Here is a 25810-nt window from a genome sequence, read left to right as displayed (position 1 = left end):
TGGGTTCAAGTGATTCTCCTGGCTCAGCCTCCCGAGTAGCTGGGATTACAGGCATGCACCACCACACCCAGCTAATTTGAGGGATAATATTGAGAGATTTGTTTTGGGCATGTTGAGATACATATTAGACATTCAAGCAGAGATATTCACTAGGCAGTTGGATATGTATCTCTGGAGTACATAGTGGTCTGGACTAAAGATATAAATTTAAGAGTATAATTATGGCATGAAATCTGTGAGTTTTGATTACAAGAGACTTAAGGACTGAATCCTGGGAATTTCTGATGTTCAGACATGATTGGGTGGTGTTGATGAGAATGAATCAGCAAAGGAACAGAGAAAAAGGCCAATGAGGGAGGGGGAAAGCCAGGAGAGTGTCCTGGAAGCCAAGTGAAGAAAAGGTTCAGGGAGAAAGCATGCTGCTGACAGTGAGGTGGGGCCTGGTTGGCCATGGGCTTTAGCAATGTGGGAATCTTTGACAGGTTTGTCGAGGTAGTGGATGCAAAAACCTGATTGAAGGAGTTCAAGAGACAATGGAGATTTTTAAAAGTTGGATCCCCTTCATGGAGTTTGCCATAAAGGGGTGGAGAAAACTGGAGCAAGGAGGCAGAGGGGCCAAGAGAGGTTTTGTTTTATTTTGTTCTGTTTTTAATGTAAGAAATAAGTATGTTTAGGAGGCATGCCAGTATGTTTGTTGCTGATGGGAAGGATCTAGAAGTATAGATCAAACTGATGATGCAGGAAAAAGGAAAAGTTGCTGGTGTGATATCTTTGGGTGAGATGGAATGGGATCTACAACAAAAGGGGAAGAGCTGGACTTTGCTTGGAGAGACAGTTCCTCCATAGTAACAAGGAGAGAAGCTAGAGTCAACGGGTCTGGACCTAGGTAATTGGTAGATATGGTGGTGAGAGCCTGAAATTCTCTTTCAATTCTGACTATGTTCTCAGTGAAATAGGAAGCAGGGTCATCAGGAGGCATTGGCAGTTAGAGGAGAGAGAAGGTGTGAAATAGCCATTCAGTGGAGTGAACAGATTTAGGGGAATGTATGATGATTTCCAGGCAACATCAAGGACCCCCTTGAGGCCATGATGATGACTTTGCAGGGAGACTGGTTAGTATGTCATGTGATCTTCTCCAGAGAGGTTCAGTGGCAAGTTCAGCAGCATCACACAGGCATGGAGCTGGTAGAGAACTGGATTTAGCCAAGGGAAGAAAATGAGAGAGTCACAAAGATGTTGAGAATGCATGCCAGGAAGTGATAATAATAATGACTGATCACAGGTAATCTAGGTTACAGGGGAAGGAAATGAGAACATGAAGAGAGCGAGGGACAGTGAAAACCTGGTAGGAGCAATAGATTGTAGGATTGGTGGGTCAATGGATTATTGGACTCAGGAAAAAATAGGAAGTGGTATGGCTAGGGAGTGGAAACAATGGGGTTAGGTGCAGTTATTAATGACAAACACTAGGGTAAAATCAAGGGAGAGAGTGGTTGAGGAGGGTGGAAAAAGTATTGCTGGAAGGCAGGAGTTCAGGGAACAGAGATCAAAGTATGGGAAGGATCATCTATGTGGATGTTGAAATCACTAAGAATTAGGACATAACTCAGCCTTTGAGTAACGGTGATCCAGGAGCTTATTTTTTAGCCCTCCAACAATTTCAGGCTGAAAACTACTTCAGTGAGGAAAAAGACGCTGCTAGGATATCTTAAGTCAAATCAAAATACCCTCCCCAGTTGGGGGATGGACAGCTTTCCTGAAATACTCATAGTCTGTTTCTCATTAAATGTGAAATTTTTCTTTTTTTGAGACAGGATCTCACTCTGTCACCCAGGCTGAAGTGCAGTGGCACACTCATTGCTCACTGCAGCCTCAACCTCCTGGGCTCAAGCAATCCTCCCATCTCAGCCTGCCTGGTAGCTGGGACTACAGGCACACGCCACCACTCCCGGCTAATTTTTTTGTATTTTTGGCAGAGATGGGTTTTCGCCATGTTTCGCAGGCTGGTCTCAAACTTCTGGGCTCAAGTGATTCACCTGCCTCAGCCTCCAAAGTGTTGGGATTACAGGCACGAGCTACTGCTGCTGACACTATTGTATATTTTAAACAAAGAGGCCAGTCCATAGACCATCTGACAAACACTCCTTCATGACTCCCTTCATCTATAATTGGTAAACCTCTGATTAACCTGTATGTTGAGCCTATATCTCCTATCTCTGGAATCTCTAATTTAAAAAGCACTAACAAGGTATGTCGACATTTCAAGGGAGTGTTATACAAAAAAGAAGTTGAGCCAGTGTTTGCGGCACGGAGATAATAGCAAACTTAGGGAATTTGAACACAAAAGAGAAATTCGCCCTACCTTACATACCTTGTCTTACTACCTCCTATAAGAACCTTTCTGCAGCTCAAACCCAAACCTCTATTAGGAACAACAGGGCTAGCAAGTCCAAGTTAGGGAACAGGCCAACAAAGAAGGAATGAAGCTTTAATCAGAAGACAGGAACTAGCAAGAAAAACAGACAGAAAGGGAAATGGAAGGTGTCTGGCAGTTCACATTTGTCCAGAATGGTCTGAGAAGGGAAGAAAACATATTTCTTTTTTTTGTTTATGGCTTTACTTTCAAGTTTTAAATTAGATAAATAGAAGCTTTGTAAGCATCTCTCAGGGGTGTGTCCCTTTTCTTGTCCTCCTTATCTGTCTACCAAGTCTCTTCCATTCCCTGTTACCACTTCTCTTTGTGTCTCTCATCTGCTTTGACTTTCTCCCGCCACCTTTCTGGTCACCTCCATTTTGCCTTCTTCCACTTCTCTGGTCCTACTTCCCTTTCACTCCTTTCCTCCATCTCTTGGGCCCGGCCATTCTGGGAGCACATCTTGCTAGGCGAGCTCTGGTAGTGGCATGGAGGTGGCGTATGCCGAGGTGCAGTGGCGAGGACATGGTTATGTATAGCTGGAAAGGCTCTGCTGTCACCGTGAGATGACTCTATTTTTCCCTGGTTGCAGTTTTCTCCTCCTCTCCATCCCGATAATCCCTCAGCAGCTGAATGCTGCAAAGTGGTGTTGATGAGGCTTGCATAGATTCTCCCCAGTGCGGAAGGGTGGCTCAGATAGAATTTCCTGTGAGTGTAGGAGAGAAAAGTGTTTGATAGGATATAAATTACCTAAAAAGCTCTTTTGTGGGCACACAGATACTTAGGCTAATTTAAAAAAATTGTCAACTACCTATAATAGGTAACTTATAAGGGTTGGTGGTGGCCGGGCCCAGTGGCTCACACCTGTAATCCCAGCACTTTGGGAGGCCAAGGCGGGCAGATCACCTGAGGTTGAGAGTTCTGAGGTCGAGAGTTCGAGACAAGACTGGCCAACATGGTGAAACCCTGTGTCTACTAAAAATACAAAAATTAGCTGGGTGTGGTGGTGCATGCCTGTAATTCCAGCTACTCCGGAGGCTGAGGCAGGAGGATCACTTGAACCTGGGAGGCGGAGGTTGCAGTGAGCCGAGATCATGCCACTGACTGCACTCCAGCCTGGGTGACAGAGTGAGACTCCGTCTCAAAAAAAAAAAAAAAAAAAAAGAGTTGGTGGTTTATTCATGATATTTTACTTTAGAAAACAGAAATCATCCTTCCCTTTTAAGGAAATCCATCTCTGGTCAGACAGAGGCACATAGGAAGTACTTCACAAATGTTTGTTAAATGAATGTGTGAATGGACGAATGGGCCTTGAGCATGAAGACAGAAGGACTGGGACCTTAGGGAGGTCTGACCCCCCAGCCCCCTGAGCCTACTTCCTTTTCACTCTCTGCATCCCAACCCAAGCAGTAAGAAGGCTCTTCAAGAGCTCCAGGAAAGGAAAAGAGAGGAAAGACCACATGGGGAGTCTGCAGAGGAGATCCCTTACACCTCCCATACAGCAAGAGAAAGCAGCTATAGCGTCAACAGCATCTGGGGGAACTCTGGGGGCCCTGGAGGTGCCACACATCATGGTTTTGCTCAGCCTAGTTGGGAAAAGAAGGCTGAGGTCTCTGTAGCCAGCATTCCTCGACCACACCCCACAGCTTTCTGGAATCACCCTCAGGACCCCAGGATCTGACCCAGCCCTGAGGCTGAATGCCAGGGCTGCCCCACAATGGCAGGGGATTCCTCCCATTGCTGTACCTATGGGTGGGGCCAGCTGTGGCCCGGTGGAGGCTGCCAGAGTGCTGAGTAGTGAGAGGGGCTGCAGGCCGGAGGGGTTCTCTCTTTCCCACTCTCCGTACGTGAATGAAGCCCTCCAACGTAGGTCACAGGTGCAAGGGATGCTGTCTTCACGGGAAGAATCTTTCCCTAGATCAAGTAAAGAAATGCATTTGCTTGTATACTGGTTCACAGAGCACTCACAGGTTACAACTGACATTTGGGGGGGTGCTTATGATGTGCCAGGCACAATTCCAAACAATTACATGCATTCATGGTCCTTTAATCCTCACCTCTGTGAGGTCAGAAAGGGTGAGTAATTTACCAACTGTCACACAAGGAGAGGCAGAGTCAGAATTCCAAGCCTGGCAGCCTGGCTCCAGAGTCCACGTTCTTACCACTGTGTCACGTGAACAAGACAGCACCAGTAAAAGGAGAGACCCAATATGATTCAGATGGGTTAACTGAGTGGATTTCCCCAGGAGACTCATCTAGCTGAACTAGCAATGGCCTTGAACCCAGAAGGCCTTAAGCCAGAGCCTGTTCTTGGTCCACTTGGCCCCGGCTATTCAAAGGATGGCCCACAGCCCAGCACCTTGGGCATTACCTGGGAGCATGTTAGAATCACAGTCTCAAGCCCGCTAGACCCAAGAAATTAGAATCTGCCTTTTAACAAGATCTATGGGGGACTGTTTGGACATTAAAGTTTGGGAAGCACTGCAATAATAGGCCATACCACCTGCTGGTGGTGAGTGGAAAGATTCAGCCACACAGGTGCTGTCGGGCCTCTGGTTTTTCCAATTTTAAGTCTCTCTTTTTCATCCAAAAGTTCCAGAGGCTGGGGTATAACAGTCTTTTTAAACTGAGAGACTACACTCCCTCGCCCAATGAGAAAAGAGGGCCTGGAGGCCACCTGAGATGGTTAATTTCAATTCAATTTCAGCCTAGGAACATCTTGGCTGTGGTAGGTCCCATGATGCCAGATACCCTGTGACCCTAAAATTCTAGCTGTTTTCTCAAGTCCCAGAATGTTTCTCAAGTCCCAGAAATGTTTGAAATATTCCTCACATTCTTCAACCCTAATGCCATGGGGTATGTTTTGAGTGTGTATGTTTATACATATGTGTGTTTGAATGTATGTTTAAATGCAGAGAAATGAATCACCATCATGTCATTAGTCGCATAACATGAGAAAACATTCTTAGGCTTGGACAAAATGTGAGGCAGCCACAGCTGTGCTCACCATTTAGAACAGGGGCTGTAAGCTGGCAGCCTCCAGGCTGAATGTGGTCTGCAGATACGTTTCGTTTGCCCACTAAGTGTTAGCCAATACTATGCTTGAATATTTTATGGGAAGGTGGTATGCCACATACGTCCAGATCTTTTGGCTTCTCTTGAAAAATCAGAATATTTGGCCTGGATTCCAGCATGGCAACAACTAATGGAAGTCTTAATTGAAGCTTTCACTTTCTCATTGCCACTATCCCCACCACTCCCTGCTGTCTTCTCAGTTTTGACACCAAGTGTCAGCTGCCAGCAATTGTTTTACTTGTAACAGAATTTAGAGAAAAGTTAACCTTTTCTTACATCCATGTCACCCAGCCCTTTATCCATTTTTTTTTTAAGTCTGAGTCTCACTCTGTCACCAGGCTGGAGTGCAGTGGCATGATCTCGGCTCACTGCAACCTCCACTTTCCCAGATTCAAGCGATTCTCCTGTCTCAGCCTCCCGAGTAGCTGGGACTACAGGTACGCGCCATCATGCCCAGCTAATTTTTGTCTTTTTAGTAGAGATGGGGTTTCACCATGTTGGCTAGGCTGGTCTCAAACTCCTGACCTCGTGATCCGTCCACCTCGGCCTCCCAAAGCGTTGGGATTACAGGCGTGAGCCACCGCACCCTGCCCTCTTTACCCATTTATACCACCTGCAGTCCTATGCATTTGTAATCCCTGATTTAGACGAAAGTTAGCAGAGTTTCCCTGGGACCTACAGCCTTCTCTAAATTTATAAATATCTTATGATATTCTGGCTGCCTACTGAGCCAACGTGAAGGAATAATTTATTAGTGGCATGGTATATGGGTATTTATTGCCTCCCATTGTGTTCTCAGCCCTCTGCTTCATGCTGTGGATAATTGAGAAGCCTGAAAACAATTTAGTATTCACTGAAGAAATAGCCCTCAACCCTATAAAACAACTAGGGAATAATGAAAGAGAGGTTATGACCAAGGAAGGATTAGCCTGGCAGGAAGGTGTTGTGTGAAGGGTAGGATTTAGAAGGATAGGGAGGATATAGAGTGAAACATCGGGGGAAGGGAGTGGATGGGGGATGAAGGAGGCATGGGATGGCTAAGGTTTGCTGGAGCAGAAGATTTGGGCTGGAGAAGATGATTAGGCAGAGGGCTGCTGTTAGAGGAAGAGTGAGTGAGCAGGTGAGATGGGCAAGATGGGGGAAGATTGTGCAGGGCCATGCATGCCAAATTGAGTGGATGTGGGGTGAACTAGAACCTGGAAATAGGGAACTGGCTGCTTTTTCCAGAATGTGTCATGCTCCCTCATGCAGACTCTGTCTCTTCCTAGAATGCCCTGCCTTACCTGTTTCAGCCAGCTCACCTGCACTCATTATCTATGACTCAGTTCAGAAACCACGCCTCCCAGGCAAGCTTCCTGGCAGGAATGAGGGACCCCCTTATTTGTGCTCCTTTGGCACCCTAGGCATAAGCTTTGAATGTTGCCTGGAAGGAGACGTTTTGTAATTCGGGGATTTTCCCATCTGACACCACCAAATTATAAACTTCTTGAGGGAACATGGTGTCTTTCTACATGGTGACCCTAAAGCCCATCACAGTAATTGGCACTCGGTGCATGGTTTTGAATGAATAAATGGATAAATGAACTTATGGAAGAGTGCTACAGCCTTGAGATGAGAAGGGCTGGGCTGGAGTAGGGTCTGTGGGTGTAGAAATGAAGTAAAGAATAGAAGATACATTTCAAAGAAAGAAATTGGTTAGGACTTGGTGCCAACTTGATTGTGGTGGCCAGAGAGCCTAAAGGAATTCAAACTAAGGCATGGAAGGACAATGGCAATACTGACAGCACCAGGACAACCGGGATGGGGGCTGGAGGGGATCTTATTCTTATATCCAGAGTAGAAAGCTCTTTGAGGCATGGTACCCTGTGCCCTCCCTTACCTGAGCTGTTCTTGCTGGTCTCCACCTTTTTGCTGCTCCTGAAACTCGAGCCATTTAAGGATCAAGGAAATGAAAGTCGAAAGTAAAGGAAAAGAACATTAAATTTGTATTTCAGATCTTGTTCCAAAGTTCCTGATGCAAAGCTTTAGAGACAGATATAAATATGAAAAAGGCCAGCTGTGGCTATATTGGATGGGTGTGACGCATATTAAAGTTCCAGAAAAAAAAATCAGGAAGGGGGAGGTGGAATGGGGTGGGAGGTGGGAAGCAGAGCCCATGCTGCTGATTTTGCTGAGGAGGAGGGGGTGACTCCATCTGTTCACTTCTGCATCTCAGCTATTTATTTTATTTGCTGTTAAGTTGCATGTTGTTGCCAATGTGCAAAAACTGATAATAATTGCAACCAGACTAGAACCAGCCCAAATGAGAGAAAAATCATCACTCAGGGGCTTCATTCTGGGAAACTGATGAGAAGGAGCTAAATGTCTGTACAAAGCAATTATCAAGATAGCAGTGAAGCAAAAACCAATCCCTTCCTCCGCTCGTTTCTTACATCTTTCTGATCTGCCCAGAGTAGGTTGCCATAGCTCCCTAGCTCGTTTTTCCACATCTCTCCTTCCCTTCAAATTAACTGTCAGGCAACAGCTAGCATGACCTTTTCAAAATGTAAATTGGATCACGTCACTTCCCTGTTTAAAATGCTGCTAAGGCTCCCATGACACTAGAAGTCTAAATTTCTTCGCATGGCTTCCCAGGCCCCGCCTGGCTCACTCCTTGCCCTCTTCTATTTATTCTCTTCCACCACTACCCGCTTTTCCCCACTGGCCTTCCACCAAGCTTCTTCCTTTGTGGAAGCCTCAGCCTTGCACCTGCCCATTCCCTTAACCTGCCTGGCCCTTCTTCACCCTTTCTTTAGCTGTCTATTACCTATTTTCTCCTTCAGACCTTAGCCTCCTCTCAACTTCTAGAAATATTAAAGCTGTCTGTGCCAGAGAGTGCCAGTAGGCCCCCAGTGACCCTTTTTGCCTTCTCCCTGGGGGGCACAGTGCCTAATTTTGTGTTGTGTACATGGCTATGCAAAATGGGGGATGCATTTCCCAGCCTCCCTTGCAGCTGAGTGAGGTCATGTGACTGAGTGTGGCCAATGAGGTATAAACAGAAGCTGTTCTTTAAATAGTAATTTAAAAATCAGTGATTTGAGCAGACACAGTGGCTCGCTCCTATAATACCAGCATTTTGGGAGGCTGAGGTGAATGGATCACATGAGGCCAGGAGTTTGAGACCAGCCTGGCCAACATGGTGAAACCCCATCTCTAATAAAAATACAAAATTAGCCAGGCATGATAGTGAGTGCCTATAACCCCAGCTACACTGGAGGCTAAGGCATTAGAATCACTTGAACCCGAGAGGCTGAGGTTGCAGTGAGCTGAGATCATGCCATTGCACTCCAGCCTGGGCGACAGAGTGAGACTCTGTCTCAAAAAAGAAAGAAAAAGAAAGGATGGAAGGAAGGAAGGAAGGAAGGAAGGAAGGAAAGTGATTTGATATTTTGAGATAGCCAAAAAGCAGTTTCAAAATACCTTGCTCTATTAGAGTCCAGTGCCCTCTAGCTCAGCAATATGACATCTCATCGAGAAGTTCCTTAATTACAGAGCTCTGTATGATATATGGAGTGACAATCTCCAGGATATATTCTTTATACTGGGCAACAGATAAGTCTTTTTCTTGTGTTAATAGTTTTCTACCTCCAGCCAAGTTAGAATTAACAATACAAGTTAATACTTATTGAGAGCTTACTTACAATTTGCCTCTAAATCTGCTGAGTGGCATTCTAAGTGCTTGACGCATATGAGCTCATTGGATCCTGACATCTGGATGACGTTGGCACTATTTTCATTTCCATTTTACAGATCTGAAAACTGAGCCCCCAAGTTTCAATATGCTCAAGGGTGCAGTCAGAGCAATGACTTGGGCCCATGTCTTTGTGAGCTCTTCGCTGCTATAAGCGCTTGCCTCCTCCAAGCTGTACTGGTTTTCAGTTTATTACCAGTGCTCAGAAAGAAAGGGAATTTGTTCTGCCTCTGAACTGCTGGTCCAACTGGTTCCTGTTGTGACAAAATTCTCCTCTCTGACACCTCATTTTTCTCTCCTGGTGACATTTGCTAATTTATTTCTGTTCTCCCCTTTCTATTAAACCATAAGTAACAGGCACTAGGACCCTGGATCCCACTTTATCTGGGACTGAATATTCTGTGGTACCCTCTGGTCTAAGTACGCTCAACTCCTGTCTCTTTTATACCAACCAGTTTTATACCAAGACTTAATGCTAAGTCATCTGTACATACAGCGACATTTCCTCAGCCATAAAGAAGATAGATCTGTAGCATGGAGCTTTCCAGAACAGAATCTATATTAAGAAAACGACCACAGAAACTCCATAAAGTCCAAGCAGAGACCTTGGGTGAGTAGGTAAGTAAATCCAATAAGTTGACAATGTTTTAAACAATGGTTTTGGTTATTTCCCTGTAGGACTAGAAACTGGATTAGAAATTAGGTTTTACGTGACTGGGCACAGTGGCTTATGCCTGTAGTCCTGGCATTTTGGGAGGCCGAGACAGGTGGATCACTTTAGGTCAGGAATTTGAGACCAGCCTGGCCAGCATGGTGAAACCCTGTCTCTACTAAAAATACAATAATTAGCTGGGCGTGGTGATGTGTGTCTGTAATCCCAGCTACTTGGGAGGCTGAGGCAGGAGAATCACATCAACCCAGAAGGCAGAGGTTGCAGTGAGCCGAGACTGTGCCACTGCACTCCAGCCTGGGCAACAGAGTGAAACTCTTGTCTCAAATAAACAAATGAACACAACAACAAAAAGAAATTAGGTTTTACTTTTTCACCTGTATACCTAACTTATCCTCATTGTTGGAGAGCTACTTTTCATTTTTTATAGTAGTCCTCCTCTGGCGTCAAGCCCACCATGCTTGCTGTGTGGAGAAGGAGAACAAGGCAAAGGAGAGCTGGAGGAAGGTTGTCCTGAGTCAAGGATAAAGACTGAACAGTGACTGGGCGCGGTGGCTCATGCCTGTAATCCCAGCACTTTGGGAGGCTGAGGCGGGCAGCTCACCTGAGGTCAGGAGTTCCAGACCAGCCTGGCCAACATGGTGAAACCCCGTCTCTACTAAAAATACAAAAATTAGTTGGGGGCATGGTGGCACATGCCTGTAGTCCCAGCTACTCAGGAGGCTGAGGTGGGAGAATTGCTTGAACCCTGGGCGACGGAGTGAGAGTCTGTCTCAAAAAGGAAAAAAAAAAAAAGACTGGATAGTGAGTGGCAGTATATTGAGGCCAGGCTGGTCTCAAATTCCTGACCTCAAGCAATCCATCTGCCTTGACCTCCCAAAGTGCTGGGAATACAGGCGTGAGCCACCGTGCCTGGTCAGGTAAAACCCTGTGCTCATTAACCAAGATATTTGGTTTCTGGATCTCACAGCCCAGACCATCTGGGTTGCAGGAAGGAATGCCAGAGGCTGGCTTGATTTAAGTCATGTACCTCAACTGGTTCTGCTGGTGTAAGTCGGCAAAAATCTGAGACAGGGCTTCACTCTCCCCCTTGGTCATTAGTTGAATGAGACTCTCGCTGGGCTGGGAGGCTTGGAGTTTCTTCTGTAGTAACTATATGAAGAAAAAAGCAGAACCAGGTGGTTAAGGCCTTGGGGTCTTCACATTTTCCTAATATCATGGTCCAGACTCTAAAGTGTTGGAACTCAAAATTTTCCAAAGTGCAGCCACACCAGCTGCTCACAGAGGCAATTCTGAGGCCATTATTTTTTGGTTTACACTCCTCGTATTGGTAAAAATGTCCTTTTGTGCCTTAAGGGTAATATCTTCATTACATACTTTTAACATTACTTAACAGATACTTATTCCTATTAATATACCTTAATATAATGTATGAATAGCCTATTAATATAAGCTTTAATAAAGTTTATGCTGTTTGGTTTTATACTTAAATGTAGGGGAATCATATATTTGTTATAGAAATTTAATTAGTGGAGTTATTTTTTTGAGGCAGAGTCTCACTCTTATGGCCAGGCTGGAGTGCAGTGGCGCGATCTCAGCTCACTGAGACCTCTGCCTCCTGGGTTCAAGCGATTCTCCTGCCTCAGCCTCCCAAGTAGCTGGGACTACAGGTGTCTGCCACCACACTTGGCTAATTTTTGTATTTTTAGTAGAGACAGGGTTTCACCATGTTGGCCAGGCTGGTCTTGATCTCCTGACCTCGTGATCTGCTCACCTTGGCCTCCCAAAGTGCTGGGATTCTAAGCGTGAGCCACCGTGCCTGGCCTAATTAGTGTTTTAAAACTTAATTTCTCTAAGAAATATCCTATAGTGTGCTGCTTTTTACATCGGGGCAAAATTAATTTCTTTCCTGCGGCCTGTGATACTCAAAAGTGCCCCAGTTGTACATGCTGTCCATGTCCATAGTCACTCATTCATTCCATATTTATTGAACGCCAACTAGATGCCAGGTACTAGGGATATAGCAGTAGAGAAGACAGACAAAAACCCCTGCCTTCATGGAGTTTGTGTTGTAGCCAAAGTCAGACTTACATTCATCATGTTCTGGGGCAAAAAGGCCCAGGTATCTTCACTGGTAAATTCTATCAAATATTTAAAGAAGAAGTAATAGCAATGCTTCATGAATTCTTTCAGAAAATAGAGGAGGGAATACTTCCCAGCTTCTTCAATGAGGCTAATATTAACTTGATACCAAAGCTAGGGGATCACGAAGATATCACAAGAAAAATACAGACCAATATCTCTCATGAGCATAGATGCAAAATTCCTTAACATAATGTAAGCAAACTGAATCTAGTAACATATAAAAAAGAAGTATATACACCGTGAGCAGGCAGATTTGATTGCAGGAACACAAAGTTGGTTTAACGTTAAAAAAAATCAATTCATGTAATATACTATATTAACAGAATGAAGGACAAACCACATAATCATCCTAATAGATGCAGAGAAAGCATTTAACAAATCTAATACCCATTCATGATGAAAAAAAAAAAGAAAGAAAACCCTTTCAATAAATAGGAAGAAAGGGAACTTCCTCAACCAGATTAAGGGCATCTACAGATATTCATAATAAGCATCATACTTAATAGCAAAAAACTGAATGTTTTTTTTCTAAGATCAGGAACAAGACAAGGATGACTGCTTTTGCCTCTTCTATTAAACATGTACTGGAGGTTCTAGCTAATGCAATAGAGCAATAAACAAATCTAGATTGGAAATGAAGATGTGAAACTGTCCTTATTGCAGAAGGCATGAGAGAGAGAGAGAGAGAGTGTGTGTGTGTGTGTGTGTGTGTGTGTGTGTGGTATGTATGTAGAAAATCCCAAGGAATCTGTAAAACTGCTATAATGTATAATGAGGTTAATATTAAAAAACCAATTGTATTTCTAATACTATCAATGAATGACCCAAAAATGAAATTAAGAAAACACAAACATAGTTCTGGTCACAACAGCATCAACAACAATAAGATACTTAGGAAAACATTTAATAAAATAAGTGCAAAAGTTGCAGAATTTGTCTACTAAAAACTACAAAATAGGCCGAGCATGTGGCTCACACCTGTAATCCCAGCACTTTGGGAGGCTGAGGCAGGAGCATTGCTTGAGCCCAGGAGTTCAAGACCAACCTGGGCAACACAACAAGACCTCATCTCTATTAAAAACAAAACAAAAGCTACAAAACTTTGCTAAGAGAAACTAAAGTATTGAAATAAATGAAAAGACATTCCATATTCAGATATTGGAAGACACAATATTATCAGATGGCACTTCTCCCCAAAGTGATGTATAAATTCAACATGTGCTTATCAAAATTCTAACAGGTTTTTTTTGTGGAAATTAACAAACTGATTCTAAAATTTATATGAACATGCAACAGATCTAGAATAGCCAACACAGTTTGAAAAAGAACAAAATTAGAAGACTTATATCACCCATTTTCAAACTTAATATAAAGCTACATTAACCAAGACATTGTTGTATTGACACAAGAATAGGCAAATAAGTCAACAGAATGGAACTGAGAATTCAGAAATAAATTCTTATATTGATAGTAAATTGATTTTTGATGAAGGTGCTAAGACAATTCAATGTGGGAAGGAATAGTCTTTTCAACAAATGGTGCTAGGCTAATTACATATCCACATACACAAAAAAAGTACTTAGATCATTACCTCATTCCATACATAAATATTAACTCAAAATGGATCATAGACCTAAATGTAAGAGCTGAATCTATAAAACTTCTAGAATAAAACATAGGATAAAATCTTTGTGACTTTGGAATGAACAAAGAGTTCTTAGATATGCATAGAAAACCTGATCCATAAAAGAAAAAGTTTCATGCCTGTAATCCCAGCACTTTGGGAGGCTGAGGCGGGCAGATCAGTTGAGGTCAGGAGTTCGAGACCAGCCTGGCCAACATGATGAAATCCTGTCTCTACCAAAAAATACAAAAATTAGTTGAGTGTGGTGGTGCATGCCTGTAATCCCAGCTACTTGGGAGGCTGAGGTGGGAGAACCACTTGAACCCAGGAGGTGGAGGTTGCAATAAGCTAAGATTGTGCCATTGCACTCCAGCCTGGGCAACAGAGTGAGACTGTCACAAAAAAAAAATAAAGAAGGAAAAAGTTGATAATTGCACTTTATCAAAATTAAAAACTTCTGCTCCTCAAAAACATCATTAAGAAAATGAAAGGCAATTCATAGACTGAGAGAAAATATTTTCAAATCATATATCAGATGAAGAACTTGTATCCAGAATATACAAAGAATTCTTACAATGCAATAAGAAGAAAAAACCCAATTGAAAAATAGTCAACGCCGGGCACAGTGCCTCACGCCTGTAACCCCAGCACTTTGGTGGGCTGAGGTGGGTGGATCACCTGAGGTCAGGAGTTCCAGACCAGCCTGGCTAACATGGCAAAACCCTGTCTCTACTAAAAATACAAAAATTGGCCAGGTGTGGTTGTGCCTGTGATGCCAGCTACTTGGGAGGCTGAGGCAGGAGAATCACTTGAGCCTGGGAAGCAGAGGTTGCAATGAGCCAAGATCGCACCGCTGCACTCCAGCCTGGGCGACAGAGTGAGACTCCATCTCAAAAAAAAAAAAAAAAAAAAGCAAAACAAAACAAAAACTACAAATATTCTGTGACTCTGCCCTGGAGTTGGCCCCATTCTACAATATGGATGAACCTGAAAAATGTTATGCTAAGTGAAAGAAGCCAGACACAAAAGACTATATGTTGTAAGATTCCATTTATATGAAATGCCTAAGATGAATGTGTATAGACTAAAAACAGATAATGGTTGCCTACAGCTGAGAGTAGGAACAGGGAATGACTGCAAATGGGCAAGGGGAATTTTTTAGGGTAATGGAAATGTTCTGAAACTGGATTGTGGTGATGGTTACATGACTCTATACAATCTACTGAAAGTGTTGAAACTGTGGTTTCAACATAATCCACAATGGTGGATTTTATAAAACAATAAACAATTTATATAGAATTGTTTATATAAAATATATATAAAACAAAACAATTATAAAACAATAAAATCCACAATGGTGGATTTTATGGTTCTAAATGATATTCAATAAAGCTGTTTAGAAAAGGCCTCGCGCTGAGATCACCTTCATAGGGCACTCACATACCAGCTGGGTTAAGCTCTACCTCACTGCTTTGGCCTTGGCTGCAGGCTGGCAATGGTGCTCACTTACCTTCGAATCTCCTGAGGGGCTGCAGCAGTTCTTGGGTACCAGGCAGTGAGTGACAAGAATCCTAGGGTCTTTGGTGGTGATGGACAGCCCCTTTTGCAGAATTTGAACCAGTCGGATCCAGAAGTGGAAGACAGTCTCAGGATGGTCAGGGTGGAGCTTTAGGTAATAAATCTTCTCAGTGACTGTCCTCAACTGCAGGATGCGTTGATGGTGGTCACATACCTGGAGCTCCACAAACTTCAATGGGAGAATCCTGAAGCCACCAGGGAAGACACACATTGGCAACCCTATTGCATCCGATCTGACCCTGTCTTCATTAAAATGAGGAAGGTCTCCTTTAGGACTAAGGCATTTGGAGGTAGAAAAGAGGGTGCTTTAGCACAGTGCTGCTCAACTGTTGGGGAGACCAAATACACCTGCTGAGCTTGTTTAAAATGGCCCTGCAATTTGCATTGCAACTTCTACCTACCCTGCCATGATTCTCATGTGCCCTAGACCCTATTTGAGAGAGACAGCCTAGGAGGTAAGGTGGCTAGAGTCATAGGATTTTGCAATTTTTTTCTGTCTTTCTTTTCTTTTCTTTCTTTCTTTCTTTCTTTTTTTTTTTTTTTTTTTCTGAGGCAGAGTTTTCCTCTTGTTGCCCAGGCTGGAGTGCGATGGCACGATCTTGGCTCACTGCAACCTCCGCCTCCCGGATTCAAGCGATTCTCCTGCCTCAGCCTCCTCAGTAGCTGGGATTACAGGCATGTGCCACCAGGCCCGTCTAATTTTTTATTTTTAGTAGAGATGAGGTTTAATCACGTTGGTCAGGCTGGTCTCAAACTCCTGACCTTAGGTGATCTACCTGCCTCTGCCTCCCAAAGTGCTGGGATTACAGGCATGAGCCATCGTGCCCAGCCAAAATTTCTTTCTTGAAAGCACCAAAGGATCTTGCCCCACTGTCTGGCTTGTGCGTTTATTGAGTTTAATGCCACAGTTAGCCTTCCCAAGGGAGTTAAAGTTCAAGGATCTGGCTTTGGATCTAATATTAGTCAGCTGGGACTGGGCGGTACTTGCTACAGGTACACCAAGAACATCATGGAGAGGTGTGTCACCAAGGTAGCATGGAGAAATGAAGGGTTTTCTTGGACTTTTGGGAATTTCTAGAGATTCTTGAGATATCCTACAGATTATATAAAGAGGCCCCAAAATTTAAAAAGGCTACTTCGTCCCAGACAAGCATGATGTCACTATATGCTACAGCTCTAAGTGAGACTTAGTCCCACTTATTTTACTGATTAAAAAAAAAAAAAAAAAAAAAAACTGGCCAGGCATGGTGGCTCACGCCCGTAATCCCAGCACTTTGGGGGGCTGAGGAGGGTGGGCCACCTGAGGTCAGGAGTTCAAGACCAGCCTGGCCAACATGGTGAAACCCTGTCTCTATTAAAAATACAAAAATTATCCAGGAGTGGTGGCAGGCGCCTATAATCCCAGCTACTCGGGAGGCTGAGGCAGGAGAATCACTTGAACCTGGGAGGCAGAGGTTGCAGTGAGCCAAGATCCCGCCATTGCACTCCAGCCTGGGCGACAGTCTTTTTTGAGACTCAGTCTCAAAAAAAAAAAAGAGAAAGAAAGGAAAAGAAAAAGAAAACTGAGGAGCAGCAAATAACTTGTGATTTAAAAAATTGAGTCCAGTTAGTTGCATACCAAGAACTAGAAATAATCTCCTTTCCCCAACCAGTGCTCCATCTGCCAGACTCACTGCCTCCTTGCCCTTGGGCCCAATGCTGAGAGATTTCCTATGAATTCAGTGGCGTCTGTGCAGCGAGAAAGAAAGTGGGCAGGTAGCTAGCCCCTCACTCCTGTCCACATGACATCTCCCTTTGTCCCACTTGGCCTCTGTCCTTCCAGTGCACCACCTGTCTTAGGATACTGTTGTCTAAAAAAATCAATGTCACTGCTGATGACATCTCTATCTTCTCCTTGAGTTTAGTAGTCAAGCAACCTCCACTTTGCATCCACCCCTCACCCCTCTTGTCCTCCATTCTCATCTGCATTGCTCACCTCTTCAGGAAGATGTTGGGGGCTATGGATGGTCTGTTCCATGTCTGGTTCTGCCCCTGGTGCCATTTGACACTGGCCATGAGTAGGATGTTGGGGAGGGGCAGGCAGGGTACCGAAGAGGTCACCCCCAGGGCCATGGTGTTGGAAGCTTTGTAGATGTCTCTCCAATTCCTGCCCCTTTTGACCTGCAACACAGTCCCCAGGCACAACCTGAGCATTTGGCAAAAGCTGCAGTCTGTTTCAGCCCAGGGTTTCTCAACCTCGACACTATTAATGTTTTGGGTTGCATATTCTTTGTTGAGGGCAGGATACTGCCCTGCACACTAGAGTAGCATCCTTGACCTCTACCTACTAGTTCTAGTAGCACTACCAGCCAAATCATGACAACAAAAAATGTCTCCAGACATTGTCAAATGTTCCCTGGCAGTTGGGGCCAAAAATCAATTCTTGTTGATAGCCACTATGTTGGTTAAACAACTACTAGTATTTAAACAATATTTCAACCACCCATTTGTTAACAATTGCCCACAGGAGTTACAACCCAGGAGTCCCCTGCCATCTGTCATTTCTGCCAATCCTCCCTGGACTGTTTCCTGGCCTTCTTTGAAAAATGTATCCTCTTGGTCCTTCCCTGAGGGGCCCTATTATCTCCTGCACCTTCACTGAACAGGAAGGTCCTCTCTAACTCCAAAGTGCTGTTCATTCTTGCTTCCATCCAACCAGAGGAGAGCCCAGGCAAGGAGACAAACATGCACCGAGTGCCTGTTAGACAAGGTACTTTTCTTGCTGTATTTGCATTTCATCCTCAGGTCAGTTCAACCCTTTTACAATAAAGGGGCCAGATTCAGGCTGCACAGGTTACTTGCACAGTCACCTCCCAAGGAGAAGGCAGAGGACTGGAATCTGAGCCCAGCTGTCTCTGGGACCCCAGGTGCTGTTCTTTCTCCAATCCGCATTATTGTTCTCAAGAAGCTCTCTTTATACTGCCTCTTTGTTCATCTACTTCAGGTGACAGCCTGGGGGCTGAAGTAAACTGGGGGATTAGAATACCAAATTCTCCACTCAGAGCAGAGGACCCGGACCTTTCTCCCTGGGTGACAGCTGTCTGTAGGAGAAGCCTCGTCTGGGGCTCAGCAAAGCCCAGGTCAATGAGAGTGGCCTTGCATTCCAGGTCCACTAGCTTCTCCTTGCCTCGATTCTCACTCCGCCCCAGTTTCAGGGATGGACTCTCTCAGTCATATCTTGGGAACAGGTTTAGAAGAATCAAAAAGTGCTATTCTGCATCACCCAAGAGTACCTGGACGAAGTTGCTTTCAAACACCACGGAGTCAGGAAACAGGTTGAATTCTGGAGAATGAACCACCTGGCAGAGCAGTCCCTCCTCCACACCTAGGCCCACTCCAGGGTTCGGCTCTCGATCCACAGGCAAGAGGCCCCTGAATTCTTCCCAGTCATTCAGGGAAGGGAAGGTTGGATAGGATCTTGTGACTTTTACTGTCTTCTTTGATTTCCTCCAAGTCTTTCTATGTGGAAATGATGACAACATTTCTACACATGCTTAGGGGCCTGCTGCACATTTGTCCTGGGATCTCTCTCCCCCTCCTGGCCTTGGGCAGCTGGCCAAGCCCTGGGACCGCCAGTCAGCTCACAATGATGAATGGATGACATCATGAAAAACCAGGAGGACCTGCAGGAAGGGGAAGTGCAGAGGAGCCTCCCTTTTCCTCCAGAGAGCTTGTGTGCCTTATCCGTGCCTTGACATTCCCCAGCCCTTTTCGGAACCCCAGGACATAGTCCTCCCAGAACTTGCTGAGAAAGCAGTGAGCCAGGCAGAAAGCAAGCAAGGAGGGCTGTCAGGAAGCTCCTTCCACTGCTAAGAGGAAAATGCCCTTCCTGCCTTTCAACCCTTCCTTACTCTGAATGCAGCCTATCTCACACAACTTTAAAAGCTGCATGTCCATTGAAAACCCCAACTTCCTAAGCTTTGCAGCATGTGGGCCTCCAACACCCTGGCGGATCTGCAGGTTATGGAAGCAGTTGCAGGGCAGTTGATACCTGCTCTGTGTTCTGCCTCGGCAGGCTGGTTACTTCTGCAGGACTTATTTCCCTTAGGAGGTCAAACTGAAGAAGCAGGAGAAGTAATTAGTTTCTTATCCAGAGGCTGGCTTTGTCAGGGCGCTGGCTAGGAGGAATAGAACCCCGATGAGCAGCTCTGCTCGGTCCCAAGCTGTTCACCCTCTTGGAGAGTGACAGCATCCCTCACCCCTGAACCAGAGGAGGAAAGAGCCCAAATCATGGGCTGCTAGGTCAGGGAGAAAGAACCAAGCAGGCTGACCACTATTCAAAGCCATTCCTGGGAGAAACTGTTTTCTAATTTGGACCAAATTCTAAATTTTTTTTTTTTTTTGAGATGGAGTCTAGCTCTTGTTGCTCAGGCTGGAGTGCAATGGCACGATCTCGGCTCATCACAACCTCTGCCTCCCGAGTTCAAGCGATTCTCCTGCCTCAGCCTCCTGAGTAGCTGGGATTACAGGCATGTGCCATCACGCCTGGCTAATTTTTTGTATTTTTAGTAGAGATAGGGTTTCTCCATGTTGGTCAGGTTGGTCTCGAACTCCTGACCTCAGGTGATCCGCCCACCTCGACCTCCCAAAGTGCTGGGATTACAGGCATGAGCCACTGTGTCCGGCCCAAATTCTGAACTTATTACATAATGCATTAACCATCAAGGTCAAATGTAACACATGTAGAGAAACAGTTTGACAACCATTACACACAAAGGACAAGCATGGAGACTGACTTTTGTATTTCATCATAAAGTCAGGGAGAAGCCTAAAGGGCCTGGAGGCTCTCCCCATCCAATTCCATCAGTCCTTCCCTCTGGTCGTTCAGATCACACCCCTGCTCCAGCACCTGTTATAGCTCCTGGCTCAGTAAACCAACTTCCAACCTCACTTTTCTCATTATCTTTTGTTTACCAGGTAGGAAAACTGTCTTCATGGTCACATTCTCTAAGGATTAGATCAGAGACCACGTCCTTTGGTTTGCATTTCCCTGGAAATAACCTAGAAAGGGAACACACAGCACAAAAGCGTAGTAATTAATAAATTGATATGTTGCTGTTCACAGTTAAAGCTTAACCACAACAATAAAGCTCATTGGTTTAGACATACAGTTTGAGTATTCTTGGCCACTGAGACACCCAAGAGTCAGTTGGGGAGACGACTTCTTCTCTTTTCCATACAAGTCTGTTAAGCCCACTTCTATGGTGTTCAACTCTCAGAAGAAGAAGGCTTGGGTGCCCAGTCTAGAAAGCTGATTGTGAGCAAATGATTTTTTAGCTCTAAACAAGATGCTAAGTAGCTGTATAAATGGTGCTTTAAGGTGGCTCACACCTGTAATTCTAGTGCTTTGGGAAGCCTAGGCTCCTGGGAGGATCACTCTAGGACAGGAGTTCAAGGCTACAGTGAGCTGTGATCTTGCCACTGCACTCCAGCCTGCACAATAGAATGAGATCCTGTCTCTATTAAAAAAAAAAAAAAAAAGATGTGCACCCCTTCCTACTTCCCCTGCAAACCTCAAAAACAAGCATATTGAATCTTTTTAGAAACCATGTGACAGATACTTAGTTGTCTATTAGTTGTCAGTCTCAACACCCATTCTGTTTCCTTCCTTTTTTTCTTTTTGAAATAAGGTCTCACTCTGTGGCCCAGGCTGGAGTGTAGTGGCACAATCTTGGCTCACTGCAACTTACACCTCCCGAGTTCAAGCAATTCTCCTGCCTCAGCCTCCCGAGTAACTGGGATTACAAACGTGCAGCACCTGCAGCACCATGCCTGGCTAATTTTTGTATTTTTAGTAGAGATGGGGTTTTGCCATCTCTACTAAAGGCTGGTCTCGAACTCCTGGCCTTAAGTAATCCACCCGCCTTGGCCTCCCAAAGTGCTGGGATTACAGGCCTGAGCCACCATGCCTGGCTCATTCTGATTTTTTAGTAATAGAATACTTGATCATTAGTTGGGCGCAGGTCTCCTGCAAGAAAGATTACATCTCCTGGCCTCCCTTGCAGCTAGGTAAGACCATGTGACTACCTTCTGAAAAAGAACATGTAAAATTATTTACCAATAACTTTAAGCAATGAAGAAAATAGGGTTAATTTACAGGAAATTAGGACTGTAGAAATTACAAACAAGCTTCTGGGGAAAGTTATATAGATGTAAGTTCCAATAACTTGAGAAAACATTGCTTTTTCCTCCTTGTGTATTCAGTAATATTGATGCTGCCACAATCACTACTGTTTGCACATTTAGTGATGAAAACTTTGGTGACAGCCTCAACTGTGCTGACTGTCCTTTGGTTTGAGGCTAAAGCCACTTTGGCAGTGCAAGGTATCACTTTGTAGCTTGCACAGGAATTACCAGGACATCTGGTTGTCAGTTGGGGCTGGACCCAGGTTTTGTGAAGCTAAGAGTTTATACAATTTTGGAAACTCTTAAAAATAAAAAGACTGGATGGAGGGGGTCATAGGGAGTTACTGTTTAATGGGTGCAGAGTTTCAGTTAGGGAAGACGAAAAAGTTCTGGAGATGGATGGCGGTGATGGTTGCAAAACAGTGAGAATGTACTTCATGCCACTGAACTGCATACCTTAAATGGTTAAAATGGTACATTTTATGTTGTGTGTATTTCACCACAGTGAAAATATGCTAGAACTTAACAAATAAAATTAAAACCCCCACAAAAGTATGATACAAAATTGCTAGAGGTCCTCCTAGGGCCTCATAAGGCCCATATGAATTAGAGGCCCCGAAGATTTAAGTTTTATTATCTTTGTGGTAAGTCTGTCCCATTTAAATCTATGTCACTATTTAAAACACTTTATTATTACATAAGCAGTGCAAAGCTTTGTAGAATATTGGAAAATACAGCAAGGTTTTTTTTGTTTTGTTTTGTTTTGTTTTGTTTTTGAGATGGAGTCTTGCTCTGTCATCCAGGCTGGAGTGCAATGGTGTGGTCTTGGCTCGCTGCAACCTCCGCCTCCCAGGTTCAAGTGATTCTCCTGCCTCAGTCTCCCGAGTAGCTGGGATTGCAGGCACTCGCCAACACGCCTGGCTAATTTTTGTATTTTTAGTAGAGACGGGGTTTCACCATGTTGGTCAGGCTGGTCTTGAACTCCTGACCTCAAGCAATCCATGCACCTTGACCTCCCGAAGTGTTGGGATTACAGGCGTGAGCCACCATGGCCAGCAATGCAGCAAGTTTTTAATAAAACTCAGCATAGTCCTGCCTCCTGGAGAACATCACTATAACTGTGTGTGTGTGTGTGTGTGTGTGTGTGTGTGTGTAAAACCAAAATGAGATCATACTTTAAATATTGTTTTATGAATTTTTAATAACCTGGTTCGTTTGGTTGACACTCTTTTTAACAACCTGGTTCATTTAGTTGACACTCTCTGCCTTTAAGTTTCCCTATATTTTCATCTTATCTAATTTTCAGGCCATATTATACTTTCTCCAATTAACCAAAATTATTACTACAGCTGGCTTATCTGAATCAGTACCCAATCCAGGACCAAGCATGTTCCCTTAACTCATTTTAATCTAGTATATCCCCCTTTTTAGGACACTTATTAGTGAGAGCAGTTGAGTGAGTTGTCCCATACCACGTCCTACCTTATAGGTTTGTCTGGTTGCTTCCATGGGGTGATGTTTAGCTTGATTCTCTAGCTACTCATTTCCTGTGAAATAGAAGTTCTATCTAAAGGGTTACTGGATTCAAGGTAAACATTTTTTTGAATTAAAATAGTCACTATTTCTTAGTAAAGCTCTATCACGGGATCTCCGTAAGATGCTACTCTTCTCTCCCAAAGCATGCCAGGAGGAAAGTACACATGATGACTACATATCAAAAGAATGATGATCTCAGGAAGTGGAAGAAAATATTTGACAAGACTCTTCTCTGCACTCTCAAGGAAATTAAATATAATATGGACCCTCTGAAACAAAAATATAGACATATCAAAATAAGATGAAATTAAGACCAAAAGAGGTAAGCGAAGAAACAAGAAAAACCAGGCCAGGCGCAGTGGCTCACGCCTGTAATCTCAGCACTTTGGAAGGCTGAGGCGGGCGGATCACCTGAGGTTGGGAGTTCGGAACCAGCCTGACCAACATGGAAAAAACCCGTCTCTACTAAAAATACAAAATTAGCTGGGCATGGTGGCACATGGCTGTAATCCCAGCTACTCAGGGAGGTGGAGGTTGCGGTGAGCCCAGATTGCGTCATTGCACTCCAGCCTGGGCAACAAGACCAAAACTCTGTCTCAAAAAAAAAAAAAAATTGAAAAGAAAAGAAAAAAAGAAACAAGAAAAACTCACTAAAGATCTGGAAGTCATGTTAGAAGCCATAAGAAGTAGAGCTGGCATGACAGAAAACTGAGTCAGCAACATGGATGACAGGCTTGAGAATATGACACAATAAAGCTGGGATAAATATCATACAATAAAGCTGGGGAGAGAGATGAACTGACTGGGGAGAAATGAGAGATATAGAAAATAGTTATGTTGATCCAACATACAGATTGAGTCCTTAGTAACTAGGGAACAAATGAAATTCAAAAAAGTAATGAAAAACATAAAAAGAAACAGCCATTTCTGAAACAAACCAAAAAAAGTCCTGATTTAGCAAAAGAACAGAATGTACTATATTGCAGGTAAAGTTAGCAAAGAAGCCACTGGCTCTTGTGAAGTTCCTAAATCTTAGGGATAAAGAATGCATTAGCTAAGTATCACTGCTCTTTTAGAATTTGTCTAGCAGGGCTGGGTGTGGTGGCTCACACCTGTAATCCCAGCACTTTGGGAGGCTAAGGCGGGCAGATCACTTGAGGCCAGTTTGAGACCAGCCTGGCCAACATGACAAAACTCTGTCTCTACAAACAATACAAAAATTAGCCAGCTGTAGTGGCAGGCACCTGTAGTCCCAGCTACTCAGGAGATTGAGGCAGGAGAATTGCTTGAACCCAGGAGATGGAGGCGGGTGGATCATGAGGTTAGGAGTTTGAGACCAGCCTGGCCAACATGGTGAAACCCCATCTTTACTAAATATACTAAAAATTAGCCAGGCGTGGTGGCACGCGCCTGTAATCCCAGCTACTCGGGACGCTGAGGCAGGAGAATCGCTTGAACCCGGGAGGCGGAGGTTGCAGTGAGCTGAGATCACGCCATTGCACTCCAGCCTGGGTGACAGGGTGAGACTCCGTCTAAAAAAAAAAAAAAAAAAAGACAGAGAGAGAGAGAGAGAATTTGTCTAGCATGTTTTCTGGTTTCCACTGGAAAACCCCATATTAAAAACAACAACAACAACAACATTATACTACAAACATCCAGAAAGAAGAAGCAGTCTACCCAGGGGATAAAAGGAGACTGGCCTCAGACCTCTTTCCAGCAAGTTTAGATGGCATAGGACAATGACACAATGGAGAAAGAATGTTGAGAAGAAAAGTACGTGACCCCATGATTCTATAAATGGCTTAAAATTCATTCAAATATAACAAAAATAATCTCAAAACACTAAGCACACCAAAATAAATCCATAAGCTGGTTCTTTGAAAAAAATTAGTTGGACCACTGAACATTTTACTTTGTAAAAACATGAACATAAAACATGAAATAAGAAAACATAAGTATGTGCAAATAAAGGAGAGGTACAGGCTTCTGGGTGAAGGTAGTGGCATGAAGCTGTACTACTTAAGATGTAGTCCAGGTAGTCAAAGACCCCAAAGTATTGTGACTTATAATAGAATTTTGATTTTCTCTTACATAATAGTTCAAAGGTCAGCAGTCCAGAGTGGATACAGTATCTCTGCCCTTCTCAACATGTGGCTTTGAGCTCTGGGTCCTCAGGTTGCTGCTCCAGCTCCTGCCATCATTATGTCTGCATCCTGGCCGGTGAGAAGGGGGAAAAGAATGGGGAGTTCACACTCATTCCTTTTAAGGCTATGACCTGAAAATGGCATAATCACTTTTGCTCACATCCCATTGGTCGGAATTCAGACACAGGGCCACACCCAGATACAAGGGAAGCTGGGAAATGTAGCTTTTCACTGGGTGGCCATGAGCCCACCTAGAACTGGAGAATTATTTATTATTTAAGGATGAGGGATATTGATGGACAATTAGCAACCCGTGGGAAGAAGCTATGTCACAGAATGACTCCCCTTGCCATACACATTAAGTATGTAGTTTATTTAAAAAACAAAAGATTAACTATTGATAACCTAACAAAGAAAAAGTTTAAGTCAGGTGGCCAAAGGGTAGAAAAGACATAAAATCTGGAGATAGCCTGATAATAGAGAAAGAATGCTAATTAATAAAATTGTCCGTGTTCTCACAAATTACTCCCTCCCTCTCCCCAAATTGGAGAAGAGCAGTCTGAGGGAGTGAGAAATCAGCTCAGGAAGACAATTCAAGAAAACCTTCAAGAGTAGAAGAAAACAATTCAAGAAAAACCTTCAGAAATCCCCTGTCAGTCACAGCACTGTCTCATTAGAGACAGAAAAGCCCAGCTGGGTTCACCATTGTTCAGTTCTTCAGGCTGATTTG

General features: G+C 44.0%; 1 protein-coding gene and 1 pseudogene across 15 annotated transcripts; one reads left to right on the top strand and one right to left on the bottom strand.

Moving 5' to 3' along the window:
• Positions 1-613: 613 nt before the first annotated feature.
• On the bottom strand, positions 614-25162 carry GARIN1B (golgi associated RAB2 interactor 1B). Of its 15 annotated transcripts, XM_054494135.2 has the most exons (9): positions 25028-25162; positions 20124-20275; positions 18508-19388; positions 17211-17395; positions 15168-15420; positions 10919-11040; positions 7368-7405; positions 4160-4327; positions 2426-3119 (listed from the first exon to the last, which is right to left on the bottom strand). In XM_054494135.2, the coding sequence occupies exons 3-9, from the start codon at positions 18754-18756 to the stop codon at positions 3106-3108; spliced, it is 1029 nt and encodes a 342-aa protein (XP_054350110.1). In that variant the 5' UTR covers positions 18757-19388; positions 20124-20275; positions 25028-25162; the 3' UTR covers positions 2426-3105. The 15 variants fall into 15 exon arrangements, with proteins under 15 accessions (XP_054350104.1, XP_054350108.1, XP_054350103.1 ...); XM_054494125.2 differs by lacking the exons at positions 20124-20275; positions 25028-25162 and adding an exon at positions 3428-3553 and having other exon boundaries at positions 2425-3119; positions 7368-7411; positions 15168-15510; positions 18508-19018; XM_054494124.2 differs by lacking the exons at positions 20124-20275; positions 25028-25162 and adding an exon at positions 3278-3553 and having other exon boundaries at positions 2425-3119; positions 15168-15510; positions 18508-19018.
• On the top strand, positions 23993-24060 carry LOC129041811 (U7 small nuclear RNA; annotated as a pseudogene).
• Positions 25163-25810: the final 648 nt, after the last annotated feature.

Source organism: Pongo pygmaeus, chromosome 6 (genome assembly GCF_028885625.2).
Source record: "Pongo pygmaeus isolate AG05252 chromosome 6, NHGRI_mPonPyg2-v2.0_pri, whole genome shotgun sequence".
NCBI classification, from domain to species: Eukaryota; Metazoa; Chordata; class Mammalia; order Primates; family Hominidae; genus Pongo; species Pongo pygmaeus.
The sequence above is the reverse complement of the archived record's forward strand: the minus strand, read 5'-3'. Positions and strand labels throughout refer to the sequence as shown.

Coding starts and splice junctions, on each gene's coding strand:
- GARIN1B (XM_054494124.2), bottom strand. CDS start 18,756: ATGTTGTCATCATTTCCACATAGAAAGACTTGGAGGAAATCAAAGAAG. Junction 4,328..7,367: donor GACCAGCAAGAACAGCTCAG/GTAAGGGAGGGC, acceptor TACTTGATCTAG/GGAAAGATTCTTCCCGTGAA. Junction 3,554..4,159: donor ACAGCTGGCCCCACCCATAG/GTACAGCAATGG, acceptor TTTTTTTTTGAG/ACGGAGTCTCACTCTGTCAC.